This window comes from Neodiprion lecontei, chromosome 3 (assembly GCF_021901455.1).
Source record: "Neodiprion lecontei isolate iyNeoLeco1 chromosome 3, iyNeoLeco1.1, whole genome shotgun sequence".
In the NCBI taxonomy this organism is placed as follows: Eukaryota; Metazoa; Arthropoda; class Insecta; order Hymenoptera; family Diprionidae; genus Neodiprion; species Neodiprion lecontei.
This window is the reverse complement of record NC_060262.1, coordinates 39,628,379-39,656,277: the sequence shown is the minus strand read 5'-3', so window position 1 is coordinate 39,656,277 and position 27,899 is coordinate 39,628,379. Positions and strand designations below refer to the sequence as shown.

General features: G+C 44.1%; 1 protein-coding gene across 1 annotated transcript in view; it reads left to right on the top strand.

Moving 5' to 3' along the window:
* Window positions 1-27,899, top strand: part of LOC107217886 — a 309,627-nt gene that overhangs the window by 46,924 nt on the left and 234,804 nt on the right. The window contains exon 3 of the mRNA XM_046735990.1: window positions 5,691-5,869. Coding sequence (XP_046591946.1) covers window positions 5,697-5,869 — 173 coding nt within the window. The 5' untranslated portion in view covers window positions 5,691-5,696. The remainder of the gene's footprint in view (window positions 1-5,690; window positions 5,870-27,899) is intronic.

Sequence of the window (27,899 nt, the reverse complement as noted above, 5' to 3'; positions counted from 1 at the left end):
AGTCGTCTATTCAATCGCAGGGGAGTAAACTCATTATTCCCTGACATACGTGAACGATGGCTGACGTAGAAGACAATGCGGGACGCAAGTTCGGGAAAATGAGTTTAAAAGAAAATACAAACATTTCACTGACGTGGAAAAGAGGAGAAAAAAAGAAATGGTAACATAAATTACGGAAGAGGAAGGAGAAAACAGCGCTTCCGTCGATCTCTGCTCCATTCGCTTACAATACCTGTGCACATGTATGTATCTTGGCGCCAGTCAGTCCAACTTCTCTTCGAGGGTGGTGCACGACTTCCGCCAACAATGGACGGGAGAAATCTGTTTAGCAAATCGTACGGTATATCTGTACAAAAATATAATCACGTTACCACGACGCGAAACTCTGCCGTCGTTGCACCGGCGTAACCCAGGAACAATAAAACTCCTCCGGAACAACAAAAGCCGGTAAACAATATCGCGGAATACAATATGTGAGCGCACGATCCTCGGGGTCGTCAACCGACTCACCCTTATAGCTGTACAACGTTGACGCTTTTTTCTGCACCGCTTTTCTTTCATCCGTTAACAAACGTCACCTCATTCACGTACTCGTACAAAGTATAACGCGCGAGGGATAGGCGAAACGTACTTTACCAGCTCTTCATTGATGTGCGTTTTATCGTCGTATGTTCGCAAATTTTTAACCATCCAATCCGATGTCGTTACTTTCTTCAATTAATCCCAAAGGTGAAAGGATATCGAAAGAAGAACAATCTGGGTAGACGAAGGGTTGAACTGTCTCACACAGCGGTAGAAACTCGAAATATTTAGCTTCAAAGTATCATTTCACGTACGCAAAGTTCACCGTCACGTAGGTTTCAAAGGAGGATTTGATGAAACCGGCATAGATTTGTGCGATGCACGAAGTCACCGTCGCGATGGAATCTCCCATGGACATTGCGAAGGTACTATTTTTGAAAGAAAAAGTTTGGTGCAGGATAGAAGTTGACTCATAGTGCAGTAAGGTTTCCTGAAACGCTACAGTTTTATACCAACAACAAGCAGAATTTCGTCTATTTGACTTGCGGTACTGCATCTAGGTTTGTGTAGCTACTCGTGTATATTTGTGCTGCTGCATCGAATCGTCGAGAGTTACATACAGCGGAGGGACGAAGGAGTGGCGAAATTCAGCTGCGGCAGCAGCAGCAGCAGCAGTTCTCCGGCATATTATCTAGTTGCCCGACTATTGCCAATCTCTGTGCTAATTACCAACCTGTGTATATATCGAGCTAATTACATCCCGGAAATTCACTACGGCGAATGATCTCGCATTCATCACAACCGCAAGAGACAGACCGCAGGTACGATTTATAATCAGTGAATGGCACCGCACGCGTCGTAGAGTAAACACAAAACACACTCCAAATAATTGCCCCCCCTCCCCCCCCTCCCCCCCCTCCCCCCCCCCCCCCCTCCGCCCCCGTTAATCCACGCCTCGCGTCTTCCATTTTTCAGGGTCCCGTCGAGTACCTGATCCTGTAATTCAATACTGCCCTTTTTATGGGTTTTAAAATCGTGCCTCGTGTGCTTTTCGATCCTCGGTATTAAATCGCCGCTGACCAGCCAACCAAGTAGAAAATTCACTTTCCCAGCTCATTTTGTCCGAGAAAAATTTTCCAACGTTACCCAAGCAATTGAACACGTATGGATGAACAATCCCAGGAGATCCTCGACAATTAGTCTCTTCTCCTCCTGAAGAAACAACGTTAGGTTTCAACGTGGAAAGAGAAAGTATGTGTCGAACCTAATTGTACCGAGGACTATGAGAATTATGGGGCCGGTTTTGAAACCCTCGATGTCAGTCTTGGACGAATTTTGACACGGCTTGTTACACAGGGTCCGAGGCATGGCTTTTAATCCTCTGTTGCTGCGTGGCAACCGATCGAAGACATTGTCAGACTCACGTATGTAGCCTACGGAATCACGTGTTCCGTACGCGCCTCCATGCACTGATATTCTCATGTCGTTTGCATACCTCCACCGTCACGTGTCCCACGTGACTCTGCTCTCCCATGACTGTCATTCCCGAGTACCTAAGTCTGGAGCCTGCATGTGTCGTGCGAGGGATTTCTACGTAATTCATCAGTTATCCACCTGCCATCGTCTGGCGATAAGCCGTGCATTGTATTCACTTTCCCATGTGTGCTTTTTGGAAACTCCTCGACATCGTTCAGATTGCGTTTTTACAAGGTCGATGATTGGTTTGGCAAGTGCTTCGAAAGTAATGGTAATGCGATAAAAGAATCTGGGCGAAATTTTAAACCATACTTTCGAAATTATAACGCTGTATGAATCTTTGTTGAAGAAAAATTTATGCTAAAGTTAAGAGGCGGTGGGGAAAAAAAAAAGAAAAACATGGTTTCCGGAAAAGAAATTTCGCCGGTTGAATCGCATCCTCTTGTAGCTTGCCGTATGAAGATCAGATGAAACTCCTCCTCTTGAAGACCGTCAAGCTCGCAGGAAGAAAATTCGTACAAACCTGTAGTACTCGAAAAAAAAAGGAATTTTTGACTACGAATCGCGGCTGGGGTCAATCCTTGCGTAAGAAGTGGCGTCGAGTACCTACCGGATGCCGGAGTGCTTCAGAGCTTCAGAGCCTTTTGCACCGCTCAGGAACGCTCGGGTCCGCATGGGTTCGTCCAGCGCTATTTTTACCCGCATCCTTCGGGAGCCAGTCTTCCGAAACGCGGCGTTTCCCCCTCAGGAATTGACGGAAACATAACGTAAACTGGTCGCGTTATGCACAGGCTCCTGCCGCAGCGTCGCAACGCGTGAAGAAGAAAATGAAGAAGACGAAGAAGAAGAAGAGGGGGAGGAAGGAGGTGAAGATGAAGATGAATATGAAAAAGATCAAGAAGAAGGTGGAGACGGAGATGAAGATAAGCATGAAGATGGTGAAGAAAAAGACGAAGAAGAAGGAAATGAAGAAGAAGACGGAGATGAAGAAGATGACGAAGATGGAGGTGAAGAAGATGAAGATGAAGAAGAAAAAGAAGAAGGAGGTGAATCAACCGGGCCGCCCAGACGCAAAGTTTTTGTTTGGATCATGAATTTTCTGGCCGACATCCAGTCAACTGACTATTCGGATGACTCGGAGGTCGAGAAGTCGGGTGACTTCTGGCACCTCAGGCCTTGGTCGCACGGCTTTATGGGTGACGATTACGGCTGAAATTTACATCCCGAGGCGTCTGGTTTACGCCCAATGCCCAAAGCCTGGAACCGGGCGCGTGGATCTCTTCAATAAACTGTGAAAGAACGAGAGGCAGAATCGGTGGAGGAAGAAGAACCTGCGCGAAGGCTGCACGCGGACGCGGACAAGAAAGAGCGAAAGTGAAGAGCCGTTTTAGTGCCCTCCATTCGAGTAAAGCCTGATTTACTTTTCGATAAATCCTACGCCGCGTGCAGTCTTTTCTTACCACGGTTGCGAACATTTTTACGTCAATTTTGTCCCGCGATTTGCACGATTCCGTTGGTACTCGGTAATTTAATACCGATTCAAAAGCAACGGCCATGAGAGCCGTTTATTAATTAACGAAAAATACCCCGTGTCAGGGGGCTGCTGTTTTGTATTATAGCCGACTCGAAAAATCAAAGGGGGGAAAAATAATTAGCCGGTTAAACAGTGGCTCTCTCTCTCTCTCTCTCTCTCTCTCTCTCTCTCTCTCTCTCTCTCTGTCTTTCACTTTCGAAAATTACAATAGCGTTGTTCAATTTTTCGATGAACGTTGAAGCGCGATAATATTTGGGAAAATTTTTATGCCTCATTCATTGAATATATTTCAACCCCACTTGTAGAAAAAAATTGGCATATTTTGTCAGGGACATTCCACAATGAAGTTGAGTGTACAACAATCGTATCGATTTTTCATCGAATCAAGGAGAATTGAAAATAACAACGGAGAAATAACTTGAAGAAGAAACAAAAAAAAAAAATCTTACACGGAACCAGGCGAAAAATTGTGCGCTTGATTTTCATCAAAAGCGGTTGAAAAGGGGTATTTTTTATTCATGAAGTTTCAACGTAAACGTAGTACGCCCTACCCGGTACGATTCCCGACCAATATACCCCGCGTTACATCTCCGAATGGAATAAATTTCGACTTTATTTCGTTTATACGCATTTTACCTTCCCAGAAAGAAGAGAAAAATTCGCGCAGTAGTACTTTGGAATTTATCGTTCAGATGTAAAGCTCTCGTTCAATTCTCCGGACTAGACGAAAACTCGACTCCAGCATCGCGAAGCTCGTGTCTTTATCTCTTATTCCACCGATGCGATGGACTCGTCGGGAGCTTCAAAGGTGAACCTCGACTTCTTCGCGGTGGCTGAGGAAAAGACGCACGCAGTTTCCTTTCGTCCTCGGTAGCTTTCCTTTGTTCACCCTACATGCCACCCGTAATTTTTTCCCTCCCTGCTTTTCCGGCACACCCACACACACACACACACACACACAGAGTCATAAATGGATAGAGCCAGGTTACCCGGTCTTCTGAATATGGACGCGCATTTCGGAATCGGTTTGATGTGGTAAGGCCTCAGACTCATCACTTTTTTCACCCTTTTCCTGTCTGTCACAATCGCGTTCCGACGCGTTTTACCATTGGCTGCAATGAAAAACAACAATTTTTAAACCAGCTTCTCCCCGAACAAACAAAAAATTGAACAAAAATTTTTTACCATTGACTAGACATTTTTCGTAACTTGAAAAGAATTCCAGTCGCTTAAAGCTGGCAAAAATGAACGTAGCTTATGTGTATTTGATTCATTTTACGTTTAGTTAGTCGCTGAAGAGAGGCGAAGAACGGAGAAAAGGAAGTTTGAGTACGAAGGTAAAATAAAGAGCGAACGGCTGCAAAGAAGATCATTTTATCAAGTTCTGAGAAGGTGCTGCGCATATTGCTTTTGAGGAAAGATCAACTTCAGTTAATTCAGCTCCACAGTCCGCGAAACGCGGTCGGATGAGAAAATTACGACCGAATCTGATCACGAGGGACAGAAAAAAGAAAAGAGAAACAAATATTTCTTAAACTGAAAGGTTTAATTAAGCGGCAGACATCTGTAGGGGATCTGATACGAATACAACATAATATAAGAGATTTACTGCTGGTCCTTTGCAATTCTTACTCGTAAATTTTCAAGACTCGAACTTTTCAGTCTCAAGTTTTTCTTCACGGTATAATGTTTATCTACTCCGTACTTGAAAGTCACAAGATGAAATTAAACGATTCGCGGCTGCACAGAACTATCCTTAAAACTTGTATAACGAAACGATTCGCGGCTGCACAGAACTATCCTTAAAACTTGTATAAACTTTTTTCCCCCAGCACTTGAAAGTTCGATGTAACTTTCTATCAGTAATAAAAAATATATCGTAATGACTTTCAATCTCTCAAAAAAAAAAGAAAAAAAAAAAAACGTCGATTTAAAACGTGAAGTACAGCTTACTCAATTATACCTACTTACGGTGTGTGTAAGAAAATAAACGATTGGTACGAATCTTGATGAGAATATTCACTCGTCCACTGATTTGATCCTGAAAAATGAAGTTTTTCTTCCAGTTGACATTTCTACCCCATAATTATCGGGTTTCAACTTTCTGTGCCGGTGGATCGATGGACTGACCTCCAGGGTTCGATTTCTCGTGTTTCAGGTGAAGATGGAAGTGCGCACGGAACGCATGCGAACGGCAGGACGCATCGCGCCGACGGGTCGGGTAACTCCAACGGTGCAACCACCCCTCGCCGGGGGCGGGAGGCGAAAAGCCATACCGGTGCCACCCCCTCGGGTCCCGACTCCGATGCCTGCTGTCAACAACAATCAGCAGCAGAGGTGAGTGACGTTCTACGCGTGTACTACACGAGTTTTTCAATACCACCTTTCTCTTGTATCGGCATCCTTACATTTTACACCTAACCGGAATCGCTGAGCGATAAACGCCAACCCCATTCGTCAAATCGATTCTCATTTACTGATAATTTCTTATAGTTGAAAAGTGAGACACTTCGACTAGCTTCTGTTTTTCTTTTATGGTTGGACGCCAACTGCGAAAAGAGATAGATATTTTAATCGGAGAGCAGAGAAGACTCTTAGAGGGTTTGGAATTACTTTCTTGGGAATAATTCGAATTTCTTATTCATCAACGAGGAATGCAAGAAATACTTTCAATGATACAACTGGGTTAAAGGTAACGACCCTTGGGATTTGTATATGTACAATCTCCGTTTATTTAATTAAAGTGACACAGGTATAAAATTATAGAATATGTAATATCACAGAATTAAGGGCTATTATAAACTAAACGATAAAATAATGAAATCTTTAATTTCCTTTTATATTGAATGTGATTTGATATTTATTATTTATTTTCCTGCGATCCGTGAAATCTAAATCCTATTTCATTCTGGTCTCATGACTTTCTATTGATCTACGGATCTAATCTACTTTGGAAATATTGCTAGATATACACTTGATTAAAGGGGAGTCTTGAAGGAGACAGATAGGGAGATACCCTAAACTGCTCGGAAAAAATAGTTTTTACAGCATAGAACAGGCTTGAGAACTATCGTATTACAAGCACTGTATTTCTGCAAAAAAGGTATGAAGAAACAATCTGAATAACCGAAGTACAAACTGATCTGCAGTATCAAGCGATTGCATGTGTTCTGACACACTACAAATTCCATAATTATTCGGTTGAAATATAGTCAAATTTCAGTTAAAATGATTATGCATACTTGTGGTAAAAAGCATCTTTTCTGACTGGTTTTTTCCTCCTTTTCGTTCTGAGGGCATAAATTGCACTAAGAATTACGTAAATTGCTTGTGTTGAATTCAATTCATAAATTTTGAGTTGTGATATGCTTCTGTAGATTATCGACCTTCTATACTTTAATTTTATCATGCCTACATAAAAGAGATCGTTCACAAACAAACGAGAATTCGGTTTGCGAAACGGCGATAAATTAAATTGACCGAAACTGTTTCGTCTTCTTCGTTTGAATTTCAGTCTCTGAATGGCTTGAAAGCTTTCACTCTGAAGTTCATTTCGTTTTGCAACGATCTCTTTGAACGATTGTCAATATGGATTCGATTGTTCTTACTTTTTGCAACCGAGTAAATTTTCGTTTCGGTAATGTAACGAGACGTATCGCGATACATACGAGAAAGATGATTTTAACAAAAGCGAGGTGCGGTATAGTTTACAGAGTGGTTGAATGAACACGGTGGTTCAAGTTCATACCTGGCTTTGAACGATAAAAGCATCCCTCAAGTTCGCGCCATCCTTCTGCCGGCCCCCGCTGTTCGCCCGCCTTCGCTGGCTTAAAAGACGTTTTTATCCCTGAAAGCGAGGCGTTAATTCGGGCCAGTAGCCTTTCGAGTACCAACGTTCAGAGCCGGTGCACGCCATTATTTCACACCCTGTTGTACACTGTTGGTAAAAATACGGCGGTGCTTATCGTTTCAGAAGTTTCTGGAAGGTTCACTCAAGAATTCAACTGTTCAATCTTCGAGACTTCGTTTAATTACGACGAAGAATAAAAAGAATCCTGAAACTGTGTCGGATCTCTTTTCTATTTGTTAGCCGCGACTTTTTCTTTGGTTTTCAAAATTCTCTCAGCCACCACATCGTTTTGATCTTCTGTCGGAACGTATGTTGAACCGGCCATTAAGTCTATGGTGACCGAAAAACGACAATCGAACCCAAGAATAACCAGTCGAAGCCGGCCGGCGTGTTGAGGTTTTTTGTAAAAGCACACGAGCTTATTTCGACAGCTGACGATACATTTACCTCCGCGAGTGGCAGTGAAAGCACAGTGGAAATTACGCAAGAACTGCACTTTGTTTCATCTCTCGAATGTATATCGTCGTGAATAATATGAGAGAAGAAATAAAACAAAAAAAAAGCCAAGGAAAAAAAAATCACAATAAATAAAATTGTACGAAGCAAGATACGAAAATGAGAATAAAATGACATCGAGGAAAATATACGCCTCATAAACAAAGCGTTTGCCTTTTAACAGCCACCAAATGCGGTTAGTATACCTGTATGTATAATCTCAGTTTCTCAAACGATCAATTTTATCTTCCACTCACTCACGTGGCTATAAACACTCCCCGTCTCCGCGCAACTCGATGGGCTGTACTTACGTTCAGTCTGAAGTCGCGCGTTATTTTAGTAGGTAAAATAGTCGTTTCCATCGCCACTTGATACCGGATTTGATTGGCTAATTAGCTCCGTCATCGATAAAGCTGTCGTGCAGGTTGGAAAGCCTCTGCAGCTCGGCATAACGCGCGGTATTTCCACGCTGACGAAGAACAGACCTCGACACGAATCTCTTCGAAATATTTTTTTTTTTTTTCCTCTCGTCAGTTTATTACGCACTCATACGTGACTCATTACGATCTTTCTCGTAATTCACGCAAAGTTATATAGCTTTTAAAGTGTCGCGTGTATTAAACAGCAGCGGATGCAAAACGATTCTGCTTAATTTCTGACAAGATTTTTGGCGAAAGAAATTTGAAATTTTAATATCGGGAAACGTCGAATTTTTAACGACAGTTCAATAAAATTTGTGTGAAAAGAACAAAAATGAATTGGAAACAAGTAACGGTATAAGTATGTTTACGCAATACGATTAAATACATGGACAAAGTTTGAAATATCAAAGCCTCCCACGTATAATTAAACTCCAGTCATCATTATAAAGCCTCCGGGTGATCGCGTCGTAGTTCTCAGTGATTCGCTTCCGGCTGAGTTACTTCCAGCTTCCGGTTTATGGTTGGTACTCGGTGAAAGGAAGGAAGGCAGGAAGGAAGGAAGGAAGCAGGGAAGGATTTATACAGCTCCTTGAGGAGCCGGTCGTGGAATTGTCTTTCCCAGACCCGGAGGCACGTATATAACCCGAGACCTACATGCACGTCCCATTCACAGAGCGTATTCGCGAGTTTCAAAACTTTTCCCAAAATAGTCGTGATCCGTTTTCATCCTACAATTCGGCGAGTCCCTCCGAAAGTTTATTCCCTGAAACTCGTCGCGCTTGTCGTGATTCCGTGGAACAGGATCTGGGGAAAAAGAATTAATAAAAAAAGAAAACAAAAAAAAAAAAAAAAAAAAGAAGAGAAAAGAAAAGAATGACTCGTAGAAATAAGAGCAGAGGGTACAAAGACTTGAGAAAATAGAAGCGCTCGTAAAAGGAAGGAAAATGAATATCCGAGCTTAGGATCAAATTCTGCTCAATTCACGTCTCGATTTACTGTTCAACGTCGAGAACTTTTTCTCATGTAATTCCGTACAGATCCGGAAGCAAAGAGTGTGTCGGATACGAGAAATGCGTTGATAGCGGTATCTGCCGCCTGTTGCCCCATTCCCGAGACTCGACTCTTGATCGCAAGCGCAGAATTTTAACAAGCTCCACGTTTCCTCTTTTCTCTTTTCTCTTTTTTTTTGTTTCTTTATTTTTTTTTTTTTTACTTATACTCCCCTCGTCTCGCTCCTCCTCCGGTTTGTTATTATTATCATTATTATTACGCATTGCCATTTCTTTTTCATCTTCTTCTCGCTTCTTTATTCTTTTTATCTTTTACCCTTCTTGCGGCCCTGTCACCGTTATAGGTGAATATTCCCGAACCAATCGCTAGATCACTCCTGCAAGGCTTAAAAATCGGGCGGCTCTCGTAATACGATCAAATGATATCTCACAATTTCTTTTAATCTTCGCCGATTCGAGTACCTACAGCTTTCCAATCAAGGCAACAGCCAGAATATAACGAGTCCGAAAATCACTTTGAGAATTCTGAAACTCGTCGCATTGTTTCCACCTCTTGGTTGTGTAATGCGCATGATAGCTGGGGATATTTTATACCTTCAAAAAAATCGCTCCAACGAACCGCCACGAGGCAAAAGCGCGGATGCTTGGCCCTTGTTTGTTCATATTTTTTCATTTTGAGAAATGAAATGACTACACGATGCATATTATATATGTATACTCTTGTATCTACGTCCTCTCAGCTTTTAGGGACTCCGATGAAACATTGTTGTACCTTGTGCGTCCGCCTTGGTTCCTCGAACGTTATTTTTGTCTGTTTTTTTTTCATTGCTTTTCCGCTATCATGCATCATATGTATTTTCTTTTCTTCTTACCTGTATATGGATATTGAACATTTTTTCAAGATACTTGTGAAATTATTCATCGCTTTTATATTCACTTCGCATGACGTCAAGTATGTCGTTGCTCACGCTGCAAATACTCGAAAGTAATGGAAATTGTTCTGAATCATCGCATTTCAACATGTAAAACGATAATATCATGCTAGACGAATCCACTTGTAATGGTTTCCAACTTTTATTACTTCTACAAAAATAGTCACACAGAATTGTACTTTCATCGATGCGTATTGTGCGATTATCAATAAATCGTAAGTCTCGAATGACGGAAAGTTGTGAAACATGGTACTTTTATCGTTGAGTGAAATTCGAGCCTGTGAACTACGTCGTATTTTGAAACCGTTGACCCGCGCCCGGTACATCCATAGTTTGTTGGAAAAATGTCCCTGGAGGGAAGAAGACTAGGCGTTAATTACCTCGTAATTCCAAAATCAATATTAGTCGGTAAACAGCAGCACCTCCGGGTCTCCTCTGTCTGGTATACATACCTGCTAAGTGCACCCATCCGAGACTTGTACAAGCCGAGAGTGTGTGCCGGGCTGTTTGCCGAGTAAAAAGTTGTCTAAAGTAAAGCACACAATAACTAGTTATGCAGGAGGAAACGGACGAACCAGCATGTTTCGCACGCTTCGTCCTCCTCGTCGAGAATCGTGGATCTTAGATTTTCGGTGTGGGGAAAAATCGCGTCTGCAGACGTCGAGACCATTCGATCGAAAACATTTTGTAAATTTCTGAATTCGAGAATCCGGATTCCTTCGGATTCCGCACGATAATCAGCCGGCACATTCGATCATTCGAAATCCCAACCCTGAGCCGAGTTTTGGAAAGCACTGCTTTCAGGGCGATAGGTGAGGAGGTAGCTGATCCGCTCCTGCAGAGGAAGATGCACTCGATCTTGGGCCCCGTAAATTATGTTAACGACTCTCCTTACGTCACCAGCAGATGTATTAAAGCGCAGTAATGGGACTTTGAAGCGCAGCAGCAGGAGCACGCGCCGCTTTGACAGCGCTTTACTTATAGGTCAGGCGGTTTACGACCAAAAACGGTCGCGCCTTTTTCGCTCGTTTTACCTTTCCTTTCCCCCGTCCGTCGCCCCCTCTTGTTCCTGCGCATTCGAATCGAGCCTCGGGAGGTGCATGCGAGCATGATCAAGTGCCTCCTCCTCCTCCTCCTTCTTCTTCTTATTCTCTCTTTGAAATAAAAGTTAATCGGCGTGCGTGCAATGTCTCGGCTCCGAGTACGGGGACTAAATTTATTTGTATGATGCCGAGGCCGGGCCATGCAGCTTCGACCGCCGTGCAGAATCTCAGGCATCTCTTTGAACTTGCTACGCGCGAGCTTACAAAAGCATATTTTCTCCACTCGCATCATGTTTGATATACCGGTCGTCGGGCGAGGCTGGAACAGTAGAAACCGGAAAGGCGATAATTCCATGATTGTTCTGAATCGATCACTTTTCGAAGAAATCTCAGTGCTACTTCGTCGATCAGCATCAATGGATTTTGGAATTTTTTTAAATACTTTTAAACTGGTTCAGAACATGTCACAAATAATTATCCCATGCCCGGTAATCCGATGTTGTAAGAGCGAATGAGGAGTCTAGAGTATTATTCGGTGGGCATTTGTTTACGAGAAAGCTCATTGAGTTACTTGAAGCACAAGAATTTAATGAATCCCTTTGACACGCAGCTTAGACCCTGCGCTTCGTTTATTTCTTCCCTGCTCCTTGAACTACCTCCTTAGCTGTATTCTATGGAACTAACTATGTCATAGATGAATACGAGGTTGGCTGTTGAGGTAGTTCCTTCTTAATAAAGAAGATTCTGAAGAATGCTGCGACTAGGTTTTTTTCACTTTACTTCTTCTTCTTCCTTTTCTTTTTCTGTCTCGCAGTAAGGCGAAGGAGAGAAAACCACAGTTTCACACATTAATTCGGCCCTGCGTCAGGGGTTTTGGAAAATTGTTGTAACAGATTTAACGCGAGGTATTATACGAGCTTTCTCGGAATATCAGAGGCACGGAAACAGACCCGCGTCTTTCGCCCAGGGGAAAACCACAAACCTGACCCTTTGCCCGAAGCCACGCGCTTTGCCTAAGGTAAATAAATTCTAAATTCGAACATACTCGTACCCACCTACATACCTCATACCTCGCCAGCAGTTTACTCGTGCTGCTGTCACTGGCAAGACTCACGGTTCACTGGATTCATGGAAAAATAGTATATCTTCAAGATTTATCATTCCGTACATCTCCATCTCGTGTTGGGTTTGGGAATGCGCAGGGTGGACGGCACGTTTTTGTCGTTTGTCTACCAGCGAGTAAAATGGTCATCGAATTCGTAGGTACTCAGAGTCATCAATAGCACGTTAGTGAAATGTTATTCACGGATTTACTGGATTTATGCATTTTTTATTCCTTTCGTATTTTGTAACGGCTGTTGTTCTGTTTTTCCGACCGTAGGCCAGACATCTTTTTACAAGAATACGTAATCGGCATTATCGATCTGTGCGCAATGATTCTTGTTTACGAAAGCTGTCGCTGATTTTCTGGTAGAGCGAAAAATTTCGAAACGATTATCCAGCAGAATTGTTTTCACTAAAACTCGTGTCAATTTATCCAGTTTCAATTTGTTCAAAGCAACTGCGTAGAATATTTCTCAACGTAACAATTGAAAAAAAGAGAACTCAGTGTAAGCCGTAGTATGCTTAAAATTTTCCATTCGTCCCGGTACAAAATCACGAAAAACGACTAAGAAATGTACATTGTACATATTACTCGTCAAAATACGAGCCACAGGATAACGGGTCCCGAGTAATTATAACTGCACGACGAAATTTACGTGCATTCGTATCCGATTGTTCTCACAATTGGTCTCATTGTTTCATTGTCAAAAGCTTGTTTCGGGGAAGGGGCTGTGCCTCAATCGACATTGAAACAGGATAGGGGAACATCAATTCACACCTTCGTCAAAACTGCGATGGAATAAAAAAAGGAAAGAAAAGAAACTCCCCCCCCCCCCCCTAAAAAAAAAGCCGAGTTTTTCCCTGGCGTACAACATCAAGAGTTCCTCAAAGTCTACCTGTCGCACGCGTCTGCTTATCGAAACGGAAAATTTAACCATGGTGTGAAATGATTTGGCTCGCTTGTACAACGTGGGAGAAAGAAAAGGTGCAGTGAATCATTTTTTTCGTCCTCGGTATTATTCGCGAATAATTCCTCGGTTTCAGGCACGAGTGCCATAAGAGAGGGGGGAAATTTAACGAGCCAAACCTCGACGCGGTATCGGTGACTACAAAATTTTTTGTAAGGTACGCAATCGACGACAGAATACCGAAAAATTTGACATTACTCTGAAACTTGCTGAAATTTATCTTCGTATCACTGGTTAGGATTGTTAATTTTTTACACAAACTGTGTGACTAGTAGTTTACAAATTATGGTGGAAAATTATCACCCTTAGACCTTTTCGAATTTGAATTCAATACCAATTAATGTATGGGAGGAATGTTTCTTTTTTCAAAAGTACATTCATTTTTTAATACAGAACAACATTTCTTTTCACGAAAGTGGCGAACCAGCATTCATAAATACAGTATTGAATTGACGGATTGTAATTTCGTGACGAAGAAAAGCTCGGTCGAAGCTCCGTCTTTCTGAAAGGAATGAAATTATGCGGTTCGTCACTCTGCCACAGCTTGCGCAGACGGCAAATCCGTAGGAATCTGTCTTATCGACCTCAGTTTTCATCCCTTGCTCGACCGACGGGGGTTTCGACCTGGTGGTGGAAACGCGAACCGAGCCGTCGAGGCTTTCGAACTAGTTCGAGGATATTTCGAGGGTTGGCGCCACCCTGATGCAGGGCTCATTTCCTCCCTTAACCACCTAACAAGCCGGGAAAAATGTTACCAACCCTCGGATTGCCTTTTCCAACTAGGATACTGGTTTTTGTATTTCGCCTTACACAGTTTTCTTTTAAAACGTTTTTCCGAGCATTAATACAAATCTCAGGTTACTCAAATCAATTATTCGATGATTTTAAGGCCATCAATTAATTCTATTTAATTCTCAAAATGTTCAAGTCTGGTTACAGGTACTTACAATTGGCAGACTGTCTTGCAAACACATGTAGAAATCATTGAAACCTAGTTCAGCAACTGATTTGACATTCATTTACTGTTTCCCGGCTTTTCTTCAGACATTTTCAGTTCGCATGCTATTATATGTCGAGTCATCCTTTGCAGGCATCAGTATCCATGCGCATTTACGTTGATATCAAGGTCTACGGAAGACGGTAATTTATGTCCCAATATGATGAGCAACCGTTAGTTCGATGCGTGTTTCCTGTCGACATGGGTGACTTTTCCACGATAAAAAAACCGCACCGATGTACCGCCTGCACAAAACTGTATATCCTTAATTTAAATTCAACTCAAGTACGAGCGGCCCTTTCCGAAGTTGGTTGATCACCTCCCGTTTATTACACGACGGCGGAACAACTTTACTATCCAATAAATTAGTTTAACCGTAAAGCTAGCGCATAAATTTGCCGCGGTTCGTCCAGAGTTAAATGAATAGAGCCGTCTGTCTCTCGCTTATTGTCTCATTCGCTTGTTAAGCCCTCGGGAATAGACAATCGTGCATGAAAACTGACGAACGAACAAATGGATACATATTGCTCGTTCACTCGATTCATGACAACTAATCTACGGTTGTTATTTCAATGGGATTTTAATTTGATTCGTTGTATTCAATCTTTCCGCTCGCAAGCAGTTCGCGTTAATTTACATCACACCGAAGAGTCAATCACATCCAAATCCTAAGGTAGAACTTGAGGTTCGTTTTATCATTTCACTGAATGGTTCGACTGGCAGAAACTTGTTCTCCACCATCCTTAGTTATCCTCAATAGTGGCGAACTATAGCGCACTGGCACCAAATGTCGGACAATGCTTGGCATGATACAGTTGGCAAGATGTGTTTCACTTTGGTAGCCACACTTACATCCCACCCTCTCCAATTCTCAAGATTTAATCAACCCAACCAGTCATGACATTGATTCTGTCCAGCTACCATACAGCTCCTTCTATTCCGGACTATATTTAGAACCAGTGGTCAATCCACGCGGAGCTGGATCGTCCCTTTGTCGGCCAAAGTGGGAGCCGCTCCGAAATGCAGGAGCGTCGTGGAAATTTGGAGGGTTCGAGGTAAGGTCGCGTAGAATGAGGACCCGGGATTCCGTACACTTAGAGAAAATGAAGCTGCGTTCGATCGCCTGGCGCCGGCAATCGACATTTCAATTGGCCATTATAATTGAAATTGAGCTATTAAGAGCGTTCACGACCCATTGGCTTCTCCTCCCTCCTTCTGCCATGGTTGCCCACGCGGGCTGATTCCCTTACTACCGGCCTACGTACTTACTTAGATATCCGCCCAACTTGAGGTCTAAATTGGTTCGGTCTCTCAACTTGTCCGTTGCCAACGGAGTATTCTTGATGAAATTCGATAGTAGGTAGCCGAATAATCGATGTGTGCCAAGGAACTCATTGATTATTAAGTACAGCTCGAATCCACATTCTACATAAATTCTACATTTTTTTCGAAAACTTTCGATGCAGTTGTGGTTCCTCTCCATAATTCTACGATAATATTACTATCCTTGCATAAATTAATACTTCACTATAGTTTTCAAAGCGCTCGCCGTAGCAGAGTGAAACGTTCTCCTGATTAATAATTGAGATTATGTATCTAAATTCCGGAAGAGTGGATTATTGTTGTTGGAAGCAGCAGCGGTTCAAGTTTCCGTGAGATTCTTGAAAAGTTTCCAACAAACAACTTTCAAGACACGTGATTTCAAACTCGAAACTTTTTATTGTATACCAATTATTTTTACACCAGCTCCTCCCACCTACACTTCAATATCTCATCCTCTTCTACCAAGTATTATTTTCTGATACACTCTTTCAACTACGTGCATCCGAATATTACTCGTCTTCCTTTCGTCGTTGCAGCGTAATAATCCGTCCAAGGACTTCGGCGCTCCGAGACGTCTCTATCCCAATAATCGACCGATCATGCGGTATTGCACCAGAGAAAAGATGTCTCATAATCCGTATCCGAACACATGCAGCTCAGTAAATCGGCAGAAATATTTAGTTAGAGAGGCTTTTCGAAATCGTCAAACTACCATGAGCAGGTTAACGACGCTGGATTGTAGCTACCTTGTTACGACAGGTGGTAAGTGCAGTGACATTGCGATACTCGTGTTGACCGAAATGTTGGAGAAGATGGACCGCAGCTTGTGAACATGTACGACTTGTAACGCATAACGTATCGCAACGTACCTATAAGCAAGGCTTGTTACTGCGCAGCGTATCAGTGCCCAGTGGCGTGCACCGTGTCCGTTCCATTAATTACAACGGGGGTGACATTGACTGATGCGACCGTCACATGTCAGCTGGTGACCAGGTATGGGGAAATGTACCCACGAAATACTGAAATACTGGAATCTCGAGCTCTGGGGCTGATATTATAGGTGCCACTGAAGTAATCATATTAACGAGGACACCTCACATTCCAACCACCTCTCTTCTCTCTCAACCTCTTTCGTGTCACTTGAGATTATTCTTGACGGATGGCTTTGAACAATGTGATCACTATCGAAATTGAAGAAATGTACAACAGCTACAGAAATCAATTGTTACCCTTCATCGACTATCTTAGCCTTGAACATGGCGATCCTCATTAAAATAAAATAATACGATACATTTGAGAGAACTCGCGGTAGTCGAGTAAAGTTTAGTGCCATTGTATTTTTATGAGTTGAGCACGAGGTCAAGGGATATGATCAATGACACAGAAACGATTGCAATGGGGCTGTGTGCAACAATGTGCCGTGTGCTTGACGTTTATGCGAAACGTTGTTGTTTTACGAATGCGTACCTGTTGTGTGAAACAACCAGAATGCGATGTGGAAAGGGGATGGAAGTGCGCGCGATGGCTGTCGGAGAAATGGAAGGGAAAGGCCAAAACGAAACGCATCAAATTAAATATGGACGAAATTAATGGCCCTTTGCCCCCTTCTCTCTTTTCCTCCGGATAATCACTCTTTGTCATCGGTCACGAGAGGGCACGCGATGTGAAATAACCGAAATTCATTAGAAATTCGCTGGTGTCAACTATGGACGTGACAGCTATAGAGCCTTTCTTTAATTAGGGATCATCGCCGGAATGTGCACCGTCGTAATTGGCTGTCACTGATCAAACAGAGAATTATTCCCCATGGCAGAAGCCGGTTCGATTCCATTTTTCGAAACAATCAACACTAATCCGGCCGTCATTTTACACCCGCACTTCCAACGCACAGATACTATAGGACTGTCATTTCGTGTATGACCAGTATTGAACGTGATTGATTTCCAATTGAAAGTGTAAGCTCTTCCAAATTGGCACCGTGTCCGTCAAGTCCAAAATTCGTGAGTTCAGATGGGACTGCGTGCTTTGGCTCTGTTTGTCAGTCGAATTAAAAGGGGTTTCCTGATTTCTTTTTTTCATCCAGGAAAATGTATGCACGGGGCAAGCCCGAGACAAAATCACTCCATTTTTTACAGAAGCACGAAGGTTGCGATCGCTACGTGATTATCCAGTTATCTCGACCAACCAGCAGGCAATCAGGATATCCGGCCGGCGGCGTGTGCATAGGGTTGGTACCAAACGTGGATCGAAAGAGGGTCGAGCTCCTTGAAGTTGGAGTGATGATTATGGCCGGTGGTCGAGCGCAGTTACCAACCAATTAGCTACTCTAAAATGCTTCCATCTAATCAGGTCGTTATGAGTAATTATCAGAGTCCATACCTTGCATGCTTTCATTTTTCTCCAGATACGAAGATGATTAGGTACCATTCCAAGTCCGTACATTGAATCTATACCTTTTTTAAATTATAACAGATTGTTGGAACCTGGAAAACTCTACGAACGTCTGTACAACAATTGCTTATGCCTGCACTTGGCGGTGACCAGGTTCTGTACGCGTAGTAAATGTACCTCCGTGTTACCCGGTGCCTTTTAATCGATACAGTTACTTCGGGCTCTACCGGCCATCTAATGACTCTATGTAACAACACGACCGTACCTGTCATGTTAGCGGTATGATCCTGCTGGGTTCTAGACTCCAGAGTAAACTAACGCACAAATTGCTCTCTTCAGGCTACGCAGTGCATTCACTCCGCGACGATAAGGTAATGAAAACTATCTCAGTACCATAAGTTTGACTTCCTTAAGCAGCAGCATGTGTGCAACCATCACCGATACTTATTGACCTCGTAGGGCAGTACCTGACAATTTTTGCGATTATTTTAGTACCGTTGTTTGATTTTGGCAGTACAATTGGTATGAAGCAATCGCAGTCATCTTTTACTTCGCAAAAATCAAGTACATCCAGTGATTACGGTTCTAGTTGAGCTGCCCGTAGGTGCTAGGAAATCTTAATTACTTTTAATTGATCGAGTGGCAAGATGAGATTCAAACAAGCGGCTGTACCTTCGGCCTGATAGCTCTTGGTGTAGTGGCTTGACAAGCAATTAACTAAATATCGTATCCTAAAATATCTACTGAAGGCTATTAAGCCCCTGCTCATGTATAATCACCGCATGGTGGATACATAATCATCAATTACGTGAAATTTATGACTCTAGCTGACAGACAATTTTCTTTAAGCGATACCCTATTGTCCGGTAATATCGTCTGTTGACTTGTCGTTGAGAAATGAACGGAAGCAAAAGGCTGCTCTTGATACGAAAAAATCTGAAATGGAGTGAAAGTCGCGCTTATCGCGGTGTGGCGCACGTTATGGACAAGAATGTACACACAGCGATAACCTCGACGTCACGTTCCGGATCGAAAGTAATGCAAAGATCTATTAGCCAACAATTTGACATTTGAAATGCATCAGATAAGATGGGTGTGATCCACAATGTGCCCATAGAGTCAGCCACAACCTCCTCGATTCTCATGTTCCTTCAACGTGCACTCTGTACCCTTTATTCCGGATGACAGAGGTTCGAGGTTTCACAACCTTCGATGACGGGGGATGAGAACGAGCTCGCGGAGACGAAAGACTCGCCCGAGTTATCGGCAGGGCCATCATTTTTCATTGTCAATCCGAAACGTGACTTCGCTTTGCCAGACGCTTAGCTTAGCTCAGCTTCGATCTCGCCCAGCAACTCATTCGTAATATTTTGATAGTTTCTCTGAAGATTTTCTCCACTCCTTCGTCCTTGTTTCTGCACGTATTTTCGAACCTCGTCCCAGAACTTTTTCGACACGTACCACGGCTGAAACAGTTCATAGTCAGAAAAAAGGTCAAGCAAAGTTATGACCCGAAATGTCACACACTCGATATACTCACGACATACTCGATATACGTCCCAAGACACCGTGGAACGGTGACCTTTCCTCGACAAGGGAGCCGACTTGATTCGATAACCTGGAACGAGCCTTAGGTCGGATGTCGCGGATCGAAGTCCTCGTCATTTCGGCGCTCCGTTATTTACGAGGGTTAATCTTCGGAGGGACTGCCGTTTGGATCTGGTTCGTCGTAGAATTTACGCTCGGAGGATCTGAGGTCGTGTTTAATCACGGAAGATCGCCTCCTAAAAGATCCTTGGGGAGGCTGCGCGGCTACATTCGGTCAGTGGGTCAGAAAGGCGTTTCTTCCAACCGCCTACGCCTTCGCCTTCATCTTGGATCCTCTGTCCTCTTGTGTCCTCTTATTTTTCCTCCCAGCCACTCTTCGGGCTCACCGGAAAGTTCACGCTCGGAAAAGCAAGCTTTTCGTTAATCGCAGCTCACAGCTGCCTCACCGAACCTTGAAAGCGTTTTGGGATGAAAAAAAATAAAACTCTGTCGAGGTCAGAAAGACACGCGCACGTTTGGTCAATGGGATCAGAGAAAAATATCTCATTCAATGTATACTCACAAGACTGTTCGACGGAAAATCGTTGATGGAGATACTTCAGATTTCAGAAGTGGATTTGTTCTTTCAGACAGAATCAGCGTCCTTGCGTCAAAAGAAGACATCCAACCCGAGTAGAGCTTTCGAAACGTGCATCCTTTTCACAGTGAATCACAGTGTGCTTCAAATATTTCCCAAGCTTCTTATTTGATCATCTAATGTCCGGTTCTTATCGTGGCTTGCGTTGAAAATGACGACAAAGTAACAGAAAGGGGTAAATTACGAGCGTGGGGTTCAAAGGTGTGGATAACTGCAGTAAAAGTAAACGGGTACATCTAATTGGAACGCCACCTAAGGCGTTACTACTGAGATCATTAATATCGAAAACGGATCACGAGCAGGTCGTCGCTTCTAGCACCGACAAGACACCGGAGTTATTAAAGTGGATCTATCAAGCCTCGTTGCTTTCGAAATCAGTAACATATATCGATATACGGCCTCGGTATCGTATACCTTCTATATTGTGCAAGTTATCTACTACCTGATCATAAGTACTTGAAATCGTTTGACTACTCCTTCTCCATCTCAGCACGTGAATCAAGTAACACAGGACTTCAAATTTACCGAGCAAATAAGCAGAATATTTTAAGGGGGGAAAGCTAAATGTATGATAGCCGATTTTCAGTGTCGCTGATGCTTGTCTAACAATAAGAAGGAGAATTCATAAGTTGGTCGAAGGTGGAGAGCTGCCCATTAGATTTGAGAATTTTTTTAGTTCCGATAATTATCTTCTGAGTAAAGGTGAAAAAAAAACTACAGGTTACCGAAGAAGTATCCATAACTCCTGCGGTATCGTTTCGAATAAAAGAGGCGACATTGGAATACCATCAAATCTGCATGAGCATAGCTTTCAGCCCAGCTCAAGTTTTTATCATTTTTATATCTCGACCTAGTTTCGGTAAATCCTCGTGCACACATACACCGCGTCGATGGGTACGATTCTCAGGCGACAAAACCCGCAAATCGTTTCCACGCGCATTTACCAGAACCTCGGGGGCTATATATTCGCATATATCTAATATATTTTATCAACGAGCAAAAAATTCGCGGTTTCGGTATCGTTCACAATAGAACCAACGACCCGGACTGCCGTGTGTCGCCACTGCGGAGGAAAGCGAGAGAGGCGCGTGAGAGGAGGAAAGGCGAGAATCCACTCTCGTCCCGCGGCTCGGCACGGCGAGCAGTGTCCGGCAGATATCGGTTCCCATAACCGTAACGGTGGGGCGTATCTTTGTTCGGATGATGCCAAGCATCTAGCGGAATGTATTGTACCCACGATGACAAATCACGCTTCAGCACGCCCCCGGCTCCTTATCCATCAACATCACCGAGGACCGAACGGTCATACGCGCTCCTCTCGCGGCCTCTGGGCATCGATTTTATCCAACGATGATAGAGAGACGGATAGACGAGCTGATCCTTGACCGACCACGCTTACGAAGCAGGTTGCCACTTGGATTCGAAACGAATGTTCCACACAAAATTTGCGCAACACTTTCCGCGGGAACTCCAACAAAGTCAATAATCTTCGAAGCTTGGGTGAATCTTCGAGCGAAGGAGCATCTGCAATTAGCGCTGCTCTCTGCATCCTTGCTTTTACTTAGGCTTTGAATAGTCGCTTCAACTCGCCTACACGAATCCCTGCTGCGCTGACACGACACACCTGCGCTTCCTCTCGAACTCTCCGTCACTTTCTCTGATGATCCTTAAGACGCTCGCGTATCTGAAAACGATCTTCTATGTAAAACATATCCCGTTCTTCTTGACGATTGTATGCATATTTTTTCTTGACATTAGGTCGTCAAGATCCAATATGTTGCAGATTTTGACCATCGCCATCTTTGAATATTTCTTTTTTATTCGTTTGACGGGTTCAGTCGAAGTCGGAACCTGACCAGACTCAGTGATCGTACTTGAATTCATCGATTGCCTATGACACCTTGAATTTTAATTCGGAAAACCAGCTGGAAATGAAATATCACTGTAAGTATTGACTGGCCATGAGAAACCGGAAGTCCGATTAATTTCTAATCCCAGCTGCAGCCGAGCTAGAGGATCGTATATCACACGGCTTATTAATACTTCGGATAATCGGTGGCTACAGTGTGAAATAAAATACTCAATATTTTATCGAAGCTCAAGAGTTGCATCAGTGTGTAGGGAGGTCGAGTCCGACATTCGATACCCGGTGGATTTGGAATGTAAGAATGGTTGGAAGTGGCAAAAATTCAACAGAATATAGAAACGCAATCGCACCTGATCATAACGACGGAGATACTGTAATAACGCGTTCCGTAAACTTTGACCTACGAGTATGGGAGCAGCTTCGACTTCCCGAAGTGGTCGCGTGGTAAACAAAGAACGGACTGTCCGTTTAATAGTTCTTGCGAAAGGTGGAAGCAGGAAACAGGATGGGCGAAGCTCGACTCATCAAAAAAGTCGAGTCGAGGGTTCCTGATCAGAGATAAAACGCCCGCGCTTGGTTCAAACGCGGTATCCATTTCCGCCGAGTTCCCGAGGCTGAAGCTATCATAAAACATAATTAACGCCCCTGTACCGTGCATGGATTCACACCTTTATGAATGGGCAATAAAGGCCCCGGGTGGGGGATTAAGTCGAAGAAATTCCTACCGATCCTACGAGAGGAGGAAAGGAGACGGAGAGTCGATCCTGCGCCAGGTTACCCGACGCTTTATCTACGCACGAGTGTTTTATGAGGGACTTTATGAAAATGTTCGCGGCGGGCGGTAAGGCGCTAGGATTCCTGGGTGGCTGGGATGCGGTCCGGGAAAACGGGCCCGTAATACGTAGGTGCGGAAGGTGATACCTTCTCTTGAGCAACAGTGACAGTGCGCAGGTTCTGAGGAGCCGAGGGATAAAGGATCATGAGTTGCGGGACAATGGAGGAAGTCCTAGCGATATTACGGAATAAATTTATATATTATACGTAATGTGTTTCAGGACCCCTGCACGGGCACCTTCGTTGTAGGTGTCGACGATTTTTCCGAAACCCCGTTTATGAGCTTCGTCGTCGATTGTGTATTCGTCGTACGCCGTTATACCGTTATTATAGCTTCCGCGTCCACGTGTGTGTCTTAAGCGACGCGCCTGACCTGCACACCTGATCGTCGATCTTTATTCATGTCGATTAAAAGGCACTTAAATTTTCATGGTGCGTAGATTCGAGTCGGTCAGGCTGTTGAGAGGTGTTGTAAGATGGGGGAGAAGAGCGTGCTTCGAACGTAGTACTCAAAATTGATGAAACCCTAATGGACGATACCGCATCTGTAATGTCAGGTGTAATCGGGTCAGTTGTGTAAGATAGGACGATGTTTGCAGTAAAGGATTGTCAATTTTTTCTATCATTAATGCAGCTTTTGCTGTAAAAAGATTCCAATACATGAAAAAAATAAGCTTGAAACAACGAAGAATGACGAATTCAAGACAGTGATCGGAGCGAGGATTCTTCACTACTGCGATATCATATTTTAGAAAGAATGGAAAACGAGGGGGAGCTTAACTCCCAGGAGGTTTCTTATAGATTCCAGCAGCGATATTCTCGAAGTGTAGTATAAGTGGGGCACGTTTCAGCTGCTGCCTAGTCTGCAGCAGAGTATTCTAGCAGCATGTATCTGCGGAGATCACATCCAGCAGGTTCGAGGCTCGAAGCTCGGGACGAACCGCATCCATATTCATCGATTGTTTACGAGCTAACCCATAAAAAGCTCCGTGTAACCCATGCAGGCACAGGGAATATTTTTCGTAAATTAATTCCGGGGCACGATTTCTATCAATCAATGACGCGATCACTTTGCCTGAAGTTTTATCTGACGCTACGGATGAAAAAGAAAGCTTCACGAAAAGAATTATTTGGTGAGATGGAGGAAATTGAAAAATTTATTCCAAGGCCAGTCGAGGTTCGGCTTCAAAATCAATTGTAATCACAATCCAGAAAAAAACATTCTTCAGCTACTGAGGAATCCCAGTTAACCATGTATTTTTCAAATATCTTCTCACCGACATTTTTCACTTCTCAAGCTACTGCAATAATGGACCAGATCCCAATTTCAGCGGTACATGCGATGTTAGATACCGATAAAATCATTACCATACATTTTCCCAGATCTCGAAACAGGATTGGCAAAAGTACAGAGAACCTCGATTAAGTGGAAACATTTTTTGCAACGGTAAAAGTCGTGGAGCCCGAAGATGCCTGATGAATCCTGGTGGAGCTCATAGCGATCGGCGAGCCATCGAGGTTTATGGAAATTTGGACACTCCCGACGCCACTGCAGGACAAGACAACGCACTTATCGGTCGAGAGGGAGCCGAAAGGAGCGATTTGAGCGCTCCAGGGTTCGAAGGGGAAGAGGCTGAAAGGAGGATGTATCCGTAGACGAGTAGGCGCAGACATTTATTGTTTGTCGAAGCGCGACGACATCCTCTTTAAGAAACGTAGGACCGGCCGTGTAGACTGCGAGTTTCAGTAACGATTTATCTCCCCTCGCCGACGGTTTCATCCAATTTTTAACAAATTTTATCTCGTCTTTACCCCCGTTTTTCATCTTCTGACCATTCGGTTTGATCCTGTTGATCGATTTCGAATGCCCAGCTACCAAAGGTTCCCAATTTTATTTTCCCCTGAACGTCAGGACCAAGTGAATCGTCAGCGATTTTCAGTTTATTTTACATCCAAAGGTTCGTACAGAACTTGACGAAATAGCGGAGCTAGTTGTTGTTACAGCAAAATTTATAATTACCTCAACTATGAGGGTATTAAAGATGGCAGAGAGTAGCTTCAATTCACTGAATTAACACCATCTTAACCAAACAACTACGCACCTATCGAAATAATGGATTTTGACAGCTCCCCTTCGACGGAAGGGACATTCCGTAGCATCCAGTGCGTTAAAGTGTCGATAAAATTACGTTATACAGGACGTGTGTTTAGCTCCGAGACGCTCGTCGAGATACCGGGACGCGACCCCAGCCGGTTTCGCAAACGCCTCCAGTAACAACACCCTCATTGCATACGAATATAAGTGTATTATCATAATATTAACCGGAGGGTTCGTTTCTCCACCGCTCGTTCTATACTCATAAGCATGAATTCACCGAGGGGAATATGGAATTCACTGCACATGCGATTTCCTCCTGTCCCGGTCCGACTGTCACCAGCGAAGATGAAGCCTTGGGAGATACGAGACGAATCCAGGAGATCGGAATCAAGGAGGGCACGTTAACATCCTGAATTTTTCATCAAGTTGCACTGATCGAGAACACGGTCCAAGGACATTCTACTCTCCAAGTCCATTGTTTTATTAGTTTTGAACTTTCCACTGCTCCGAAAGGTGTAGATTAAATTTGATCAAATCTGATAGTAAAATCGTATCTACGTCGAGTAGAGTTCACTATGCGTAGAGAGCGGTGAAACAGCGGCGGGTTAATCAAGATCATCGCAACTAATTAGACACGATTGCTCGGTTCACATTGAACTGTATCTAATCCGGCAATCGAGAACCTGCAGCAACGTAGCCGTAAAGCCGATGCATGTACGGTAGATGCCGGTGATCCAGCAGGTAGTGTATGGGTATCTCTGATATAGAAGTTGGACAATCAGATAACCATGCGAACCATAACGTCGTTATCGGTCTCATCTCCCGGGCTTTTGTCGACGAGGTTCAAGACAAAAAGGACCGACGACTCATACAACCCGTTTGTGTAGATCGGCCCTCGACGTACTCGAAGATGAGTTTTAATCCTCGATAACGAGGTCGCGGCGCGCGACTGGTTCGCATTCACTCTGCGCCACGGGATCAAACGATGCTGCGGTTCACGCCGAGGGATTTCTGCAATTAAACGTCTTGGGGTGGTTTCGCTTTGTGCGCGGACTTCGCCACCGAAAAATCGCCACTCTACAGTCACTGCGTGGTTGTAAAAGTATCGCCGTGAATTCAGTACCGAACAAGTATGGAGACCATATCGGTGACCCTGTTCCATGAGGTTTTCCGAACCTCGAGAGCTGACGACGATCATTTGGCCAGCGATGATTGGGTAATACCGATACTGTAGTTCTTCCTCATCACCTGCGTCTTTTTTTCTTGTATGCGCCAAAGGATTCGGAGTGGATCCGATGACAAGGAGAGCCGAAAGCCAAACGCAGGCTGCCTCTCGTCTGTCGTTCGACGCGTCTCGTCGTTCCTTCTGTCCTCGGACGGGTCCATTTGTAAGAGAAGAGCCGACGACGGAACTGCGGCAAGTGCTGGAAGGCAGAGATGGCGCGGGATGGAGGAGAGGAGAAGAGAACTGAGACAACGAAGCTCTCCATGCGAGCCCGGAGCCAGTTCGTTGGGTTCTCAGAAAGGGAAACTTGCAGGCGATGCGTCGCTCGTTTCAGTGCTGGACCAATGCACCGCTGCGTCGCCACAGCTCGTTGCCATTAAAGATGCAGCGATGCGAGATATAAAATTGTGTCCCGATACTCTGCTAATAGAATATAAACCAGGGTGCAGTTCCTCTTTGTTCTCGTTCGACAGCTCGATGGGCGAGGAGCTTTCCTGCCGGACTCGCGGAGCTTGATCTACAACAGCCGCGATCCACTGACTGACTGATCGCTGAGTCGGAAAATTTAGCTGGAAAAATAATAATCTTGTCGATAGGATGGTTCCTGATTTCAGATACCGATCAGGCATTCCATGGTCCTTCGAGTTTCCTTACACACGTCGTTGTCTCGATGGAGAGGCCGAGGTGCCGTTCCGAGCATTCTCAGCGAGATTCCTGATCTCTCAATAGAGATACCAGATCTTGATACTACACGAACGATAAATCCCTGAAAACAATTTTCTAGTAGAGAAAAAAAGAAAAGGGAGGGAAAGAAAGCGATCGCGGCATGTCGCCGCGTGCTCGGCACTTGTACAGACCGGATAACCGTCGATATATTATCCGAACGTGATGAACATATGTGGTCAGGCGGGGGAATTTAAACGAGGAAAGATTTATCATAACAACTTTATGCTCTGATTTATCGAAGTTCGGCAGGATTTGATAATTTCACACTTGGTTGCAGAGAGATTCGCGATTCATCGCCGTTTTCTGCGAGTGCAAGAGCCGCGGTGGCGAAAATCGAAGGCCATTAGGTTAGCCTCGGTTAGACGGTAGCCCAGTTTTTAGTTTAGTTGGCCGCTCGAGGAGAACAATGGGCCCACAAATCACTGGGGAGCCACCTAAATCTCTGCGGTAAACGCCCGGGGAACGCCGACTGTGTGGAGCGGAGCGCGTCGGGCGAAATCCAGCAGTGTGCAGACTGACCAAGTCGGGGGATTGTACGTATTATAACAATGCGTCGAGGAGTCGCGGATGACTCGAAGAACTCCGGTCTTTCAATTTCGAAATATGCGACTCCCGCAAATTGAATAAAGTGGCGAACGCTGCGAAGTCGCTTGCCAAGTCCAACAGCTGCGAAAGCTATCCACGTTTTTTATGCCTGAATTTATGGACGAGCTTCGCAAGCACGCTCCGCAGTCTCTGGATGTAACGAGGAGATAACGGATCGTGGATCCAATAAAAGGCGATCCTTCTCTTCCGTCTCTCTACCTGCGCGTCGCGTCGTCGGCTCGATATCGGTAATAAGGTGAGCCTCTGATGGAAATTACAAGCGTCAAGTGCATCAAGGAGCCGCGTTACGGG